The sequence below is a fragment of the Atta colombica genome, unplaced genomic scaffold, assembly GCF_001594045.1.
Source record: "Atta colombica isolate Treedump-2 unplaced genomic scaffold, Acol1.0 scaffold254, whole genome shotgun sequence".
NCBI lineage: Eukaryota > Metazoa > Arthropoda > Insecta > Hymenoptera > Formicidae > Atta > Atta colombica.
Genome location: NW_017259353.1, coordinates 1,653,968 through 1,661,419, shown reverse-complemented (window position 1 = coordinate 1,661,419; position 7,452 = coordinate 1,653,968). Strand labels below are relative to the sequence as shown.

The 7,452-nt window shown below is 35.3% G+C and overlaps 1 protein-coding gene across 1 annotated transcript; it reads right to left on the bottom strand.

The window, feature by feature from the left end:
* Positions 1-206: 206 nt before the first annotated feature.
* Positions 207-6,653, bottom strand: LOC108689043 (LIM domain-containing protein jub). The gene is made up of 6 exons (XM_018195642.1): positions 4,628-6,653; positions 3,385-3,475; positions 1,164-1,333; positions 1,008-1,070; positions 745-927; positions 207-645 (listed from the first exon to the last, which is right to left on the bottom strand). Exons 1-6 carry the CDS (start codon positions 6,536-6,538, stop codon positions 424-426), a joined length of 2,640 nt encoding a protein of 879 aa, XP_018051131.1. The 5' UTR covers positions 6,539-6,653; the 3' UTR covers positions 207-423.
* Positions 6,654-7,452: the final 799 nt, after the last annotated feature.

Below are 7,452 nucleotides of genomic sequence, written 5' to 3'. Positions count from 1 at the left end.
TTGCCATTCTCTAGAATCTGTTGTCGATAGATTTTGATTGTCTGACAGTAATCGAGAAAATTTATAATTAAAACGATATAATAGTAAATAGATCATACCAGTCTTGCAAAAAGTTTTAATATCTTAGCTGTTTTTAATGGTCTAAAGATTAGAGTTGAAAGCTCTTATCTCAATTAAAATATTAATTGATATCACACATTGTCGTTTTTTTTCTGTTAATCAATTTTCTCGAGAAAGTCTATTTTCAAAACTAGGCCCTAATATGTATTACGATATATATATATGTATGTATGTCCTGATCCTATAACATTCAGGAATATTAACATTGATTCCTTTGTTTTATTTAATTGATTTTAGTATTCTTTATCGGATTAGTGTTACGTGCGCAATTCGAAAAGCTCCGACAGATGCTTGTCAGTACACTTAGCCCATAAACTGATAGCTAGCAGACACCGGTTGCGGTGCCCTCGGTTGCATATGCGATATGCGTTGGATGTGACACGCACGACACATAAGTCTGCCATCAAGTGGGTAGCACCGTTTATCCGGCTCATCGGTCAACTGCATGCCACAATCCTCACAAACGTAGCAGTCCACATGAAAGTCTTTGTCCATCGAGACTACCCTAACCGTTTCCTCAGTTCCCTAAAATAGAAAAGAACACAACTCGTAAAAAGAGATTTTATCGGGAACGCCTGCCATGCGCCTTAATGACGTAAGCGAGTTAATTTCCAACGCGCATACCTCAACCGGCGTGATTCCCTTTCCACAAGATGCACACTTAGGTGCGAACATTCTGTGGTAATCGTTTACACAATAGATCTTATTGTCAACATCGACCGTAAAGGGAACGCCATCGAGACATTCGTTGCACACGCAACACCTGAAGCAGCCCGGATGATATGATTTGCCCATAGCTTGCAGTATCTGCGGAAAGCAAAAGGTGACGTTATACTGAATTACAATAGAAATCTAACGGATGATAATGATTGACTCTCATCGCTTACCATTTCCATGATAAGATGGCCGCAAATCGCGCACTTCTCGGCCGTCTGTTGGAAACCAGAATACTGCGAACCCAACAATTTATATGAGTATATGTGAATTAAGTGTGATTTCAATAACTGTTATTTCCGTCATCAACATTAAAATAGCTCACATACCAAGTAATCCTCTTCACAGTAAACCCTGCCATGAACGTTGTAGAAAGCTTTACCACGGAGAGCCCTTCCGCAGGAACAGCATATGAAGCAATTGGTATGATAGAGATTACCCATTGCTTGACAAGCTTGTCCGGCACCGGTCACTTTCTCACCACATGTATGACAAATACCTATCATCAAGAAATTAATGTGAAATTTTATGCGCTACTTATTACGAAATAATAAAGAAGAAATATGAATCCTTTCATTGCAATATACATATCAAAATTGTTTGTCGAACACATTACAAATATTTCTAAACATTTATACTTTTACAAACGAATTAAAAATTGCCTATATCTAACAATTCATATAATGCAAACGATTATATTAAATTAGAAATATAAATCTTAATTCAGCGGAAAATTGATTACATCATGAAGCAAAAAGTCCGAAAATCATTTGTAGCGCAACGTATTCATGCGGAGTACGAGAATTGTTTATCCATCAGGGAGTTAAAAATATATCCATCAATGAATGTGACAATGTGACACATTCATTTTCGCACGTCCCCTTCCCCTCTCTCCATAATTTAAAAATTATTTAAAATTCACCCGGTCTCCAGTTTATTGTGGATGAACAGATGAAAAATGTGAACTCACAGCTCTCGATAGGCAACAGCAATCCTGCCATCCCTTAGCACAACGTTTTAAAACTGCACCCACACTAGCTGTTTATTAGTTTCGTTTCGTTAGACTAGGTTGGACTAGAATCCGAGTTGGACTGGTCTATCTATAATGAGATTTGCTCCCGAACACAGCGATACGGCCACGCGTATAGGACGTTACACGAAGACTACTAACTGTCTAAGTATGAAAACGACTAGAGAGACATTACATTCGCCTAAACGCTTGCCACTTCTCGACTGACATTGCTTCGCTCAACCGAGGTTCCTGTCTGGTTGCTCCATTCCTTATTGCGCGATTTATTAGGCTGCGTTCACATTTATTTTCTAAATTATCGTGATAATTTTCTAATCTACATTATAGCATTTTCTTTTGCCTTTCTTTGTATTGCTTATTAATATTTTCAAGAAAGTAAAGTTAATGATCTTCATCATTTTGATACAATATTTTATTAAATTGTTGTAGCATCGATAATTTTATTTTATCTATAATCGAAATTTTATCTTGTTAATAATAGATTTGTTTCATCAAATTTATCATCATTTAACTCGTAGATATTTAAAATACATCACTTAATTTCTTTAGATTTTTTTATATTCTTAAAAGTGAAGAAATTAAGAACTATCTCATTTTTAACATCAAAACAATAATATCTATTAAATTAAAGCGCTAAAAATATTAGATGTTTAGAAAAAATATATGATAACAATATAAAATGGTTTATTACGAACAAAGAAGAAAAAAGAAGAAATAGATTCAACAGAATATTTTTATACTTCTCTTTAGTTTATACTTCTCATGTTAAATATAATTAGCAAATAGACATAACAGAAATAGAAGAAGAAAGAAAGACAGCAAGGGAGCAAAAAATTTAATTTCATTCTGCGTCAGGTATAATCTTGTAAACTGCATAATTGAAAAATATATACCGTTATCGTATTTGACACGAGGAAACCATAGAAATTATTAATCGCATATTGTATCGATTTAACACGTGCATCTATCGATATTAATACGAGTGTTATTTTAATACTTTTAAAGATTCAAGTGAGCTATCTATTTGTGTATACACCTATGCATCGCCTTCGTCCTCAGCCCTTTACGCAAGAGAAAAACGTGAGAGAAGTACGTGGGTGGAAGCACGTAAGAGAGTGAATGTCAACGAATTGTCGCGTTAAAAAGTATTGCGACGCACCGAAACTCGATTCCGTTTTCCGAAACCGGTCTACTGCGAACTCACGCCGTGGGAATTGGCACAACCTTCGTATCGTGCCTTTTAACATTTCAGAGAAATATCTAAAATTATGGATTTACTCAGGGTGACCGTGCGAACCTGCGATCATTGTTTTCTAAATCTTTCTCTCTTTTATTACAAGTATGAAAGAAAAACAAAAAAAAATTGTAGATAACGCCAAAAAGCATTTGAAAGCGATAATTTAGATTTACATTAAGTAATACGCGTCTAGGATAGCTCATTATTGCATAAAAATATGAAATATGAGCCTTGGTTTTCTGAGACGAATGAATAAACATTGTGTAAGCAAATTTTTTCTTACCAAAATATTCTCCTTCTTCCTCTTGTTTTTCCATTTCTTCTTCGAGTTGTCTTGTTAATTCCTCTATTTTTCTTTCCGCTTCTGTTGGTCCCTGAGAGAAGTAATTTGTATGGAAAACATTAACATTAAAAATTAATCATTAACAATTAAATATCGAATCTATGCGTATTTAATGTACACGACAAAAACTGTTGCCTAACTATTATTTTATATAAAATTGAGTCAAGAAATTAGTAGATAGCAGTTATTATTTATCACTTTATTATATACAGACTACTTATAAAGCAATATTACAATTTTTTGGATGGAAAAACATGGACCATTATTTTTTATGCTCAAACGCCTGATATAGAACTCCAAATATTATAAAATGCTATTTTTCTTTTTAATTGTTTTTGATTTTGATGTGTGAATAAAAAGAGAGATAGGGAAAAACGAAAAGATGAAAACAGAAAATGGTAAAATAAATTTACATGTAAAATATTCGGTGAATGCACGTCGCTGTCAGCGATGAGCAATTTACCGGTTATGACTCATTGAATACGTGAAGAAAGAATTTTTTGGGGATGAAATCATAAGCACTTTTTCAAATTTTATTTACAGAATGCATTATGTATACTTAAGCAACAAAGAAGTATAAAATGCTAAGACATAAATGTAGCATTCGCAAATTATTTTTATTTCAAGTACGAATTAAATGGCAGATTTATTTTTTATATTTAAATTAATGTACACTTTTTGCACTTAAAATAAAATATATATATTTAATAATTGCGAAAAGAAAAGTAGAGTGTAGCAATAAGAAATAAATCTTTTATTGTCTAGGACAGATATTATGTAAAATAAATAAAATTATCGATATTAATGAGATAATTACTAAAATAAGATAGAAAAAACATATCTTAAAAGTTATTGATGATCTTTGAGAATTTGAACAAAAACTACATTAGCAAGTATCGATAATCTTTACTTTTTAAATAGATTGCATTGAGTGCGATAAGACTAATTTAAACGGAGTAAGATTACTTTGTTGTGTTAAGAATATTGCCTATCTTTCTTGTAGAATATAATTTATACATCACAATTACAATAATTCAGTTATAATTATTTTCATTAATTTTTAGTAGAACATGAAATAATATATGATAAAAGTATAGAGAGTAGGAAAAACTATAAGATCTGGAATGAATTAAGTAAATAGAGCACAGTTTTTAAGACATTTTGCAAATAGTAACAAACTTACCGAAGGTCTAGAAATGACGTTGTAGGGTAACAATCCTTTGCCAGGTGCTGGCTTAATTGGCGGACTAACAGATTTTCTCTCTTCTGCTTCCGAATCCGAAGGTCTTTGCAACACAGGTACACCAGCATTTAAGAGTACGGGCCCTGCAACTCCACTGGTAACACCAGGAGGAAGGCTTGTGATCCTGGGACCAGCATTAGCATCAATTTCATTGGTTGTAGTTGAAGCACTATTGACAGGAGCTTGTACCTGTCCACGTATAGGACTTCCAATAGAATTGGTAGATGAAAGAGACAGTCCTTGTCTTGGCGAATTAATTAGATTTTGCGAAGCAATATCTAATGGTATTTGATGCGTTGGGCTTGTTTTCGGGGATTCTCTTACTGCATTATTGTTAGCAACAATAGCCCTAGCAGGATCACTTCGGCTTGGAGAGTATAAAGATGAACTCCTTGCAGGTGGGAGATCTGACGCATCTGACATGTAGTTTCTATCACTTTGTTGCAATGTGCCTAATCTCAAATGTTCTGCTGAGCGATTTGAAGAATAAACAGGAGAATTTCTGGCAGGGAAATTTTCTTGATGATGATAATTTCTATCACTCTGAGGCATTGAACGATTTGGAGAATAACATGGAGGATTACGACATGCTGTCTGTTCTCCTGGACGAATTCCATATACTGGAGAATTTCTGGTTTGCGAGTCTGTGAAATTTGTATTTGTAGTCCTTGAAGAAACTTCATACGGCTTATAATTAATTTGCGAATTATCCTGCCGAAATTGAAGAGGTTGATTATTATCAACCTGATTTGTAGCACGAAATCCTTGTTGTCCACTTATAGTATTTTCCAATGAACCACGATAATGATGAGGTTCTGGTGGTAAGCGTATCGGAGGGGATTCACTATGATATGGTAAACCAGATCTCGAAGATTGTTGCTGCTGCTGATCAGTGCTGTAGTTAAAGTTTCTATTTGGTGGTTGCAATTCGGAGGGAGGTACGTAAGCGCTTCTACCAGATTGAAGATCTGAGGAAGAGGATGAGCTCTGTAAGTACTTAGCAGTAGATGAATCGATTGATCGTTGTAAACTTGAACCATCATAACTCTGACCGCGTAAACTTCCACTTCTTTGTTGGGTATACGATAAACTTTGAGTCATTCCACGTTGATTTTGAGATTGACCTACTTTTCCAGTCATAACAACGTAGTCACCACCATTGATATTTGCTGGATGATAATAATTCGGTGGAACTTGAGGTCCTGGCTTGTTCTGCATGCTCTCAGAAAAGTGCACTTCCTGTATGTTTTCGTATACTGGTGGTGCTTCATATGGCGGTAATTCTTTTGCTGGTGATGCACTTTGATAACGATTGCCAGTTGGCACTTGCGGTTGAGCTTTCCTGTAATTGCCTTCATAGGAATCACCAACTAGAGAACCTCTAGGACTACTTTTGGGGCTTTTTCTAGATTCTATTGGATGATAATAAGGAGGATGTGGTTGACTCTGTTGCGGATAGTAATCTATATTCTCATAAACAGGAGCCTGTTGATGGCTTGCACGAGTCTGATTTTGTTGTTGCTGTTGCTGCGCATTGATTTGTTCTACTGGTTTCGGTGTAGCAAATCGTGAAGCAGCTATTATATTTTCACGCTCATATAATTTATATTCAGTGGCGGCTGCCTGTCTAGAGACATCCGAAGAATTGCCTTCAATAAAACTTTCAATAGCACCGACCGGTCTACCAGACGTTCTAGCATCGTTTCTGTTAATCGCATTTCTTGACACGGGTACTTGGGCTTCGGGTCTCGAACCCGAGCCTCTAGCGGTACCACCAACATCCGCAGTATCATCTCCAAGATGCAAATAACCTAATTTTTGTACGTAAGAAGTATCTGCCGAATTGCACATTGGCAGTGATTCTCGTTGGCACGATGATAAGTCAGAATGTCGTCGAATCTTCCGCGTGCACTTTAATTGAATTTCCAAAATGAAGACACTGTCGACGAATTAGATTTAAAACTACTGGACATCATATATGTAATGTTACAATAATTAGGTGATTTATTTGTCAAAATGATTTCAATTCGCTCTCTCTTTTGCCTCGTCCTTCTTCTTCTCTTTTTCTCTTTTCAATTCTTCTTACGTGTACGATCTCATAATCTTCTCACGAGTTAGTATGAAATCCGATGTAAGATATATGCTACGTCAGGTCACTAAATATTTTTTTCTTCTTCGATTTCGGACTACGCCCCTCGACCAGGGCGCCTCAGATTTGTGTTGTTGCTCCTCGAGTTTAACACGCCGACCGGCACACACCTCGGGCTTCTCTCGTTTCGGTACCGAAAAATCACCACCTGCGAAAATTCATGCGCAAACGCACGTAAGAACGCAAGAATATTAAGTCAGCATCATCGTCTCTTGTCAAGACAGAAACCTGCGACAGGTGTCGTGATATTATAGTACTGTTTTCTTGTTACTTCTTATCATGAAGTGGCGCTAAATGTAAGTTCCAAGCAATGTGGGCTATCCAGTAACGTGGGTAAACCGTTTCTGAATAGTTCGCTGTACAGAACCGTTCAGCTATTAGTTGCTGGTGCCATCAGTGGTGTGAACGAAAACTAGAGATGTAACTTCTGATTCTATATGTATTTAACCGTTTGTGGGATAATAATTGATTTCTTCATGTAAAGAAAAGAAAAATACTAATTCTAATATTCTAATTCTTTTTATGAATTATTTTTTTGAAAACAATTTTACAAATTTTTTAAACCAAATATATTTCATTTTATTACTTTTTAAAATGTTTTTAATAATATTCAATT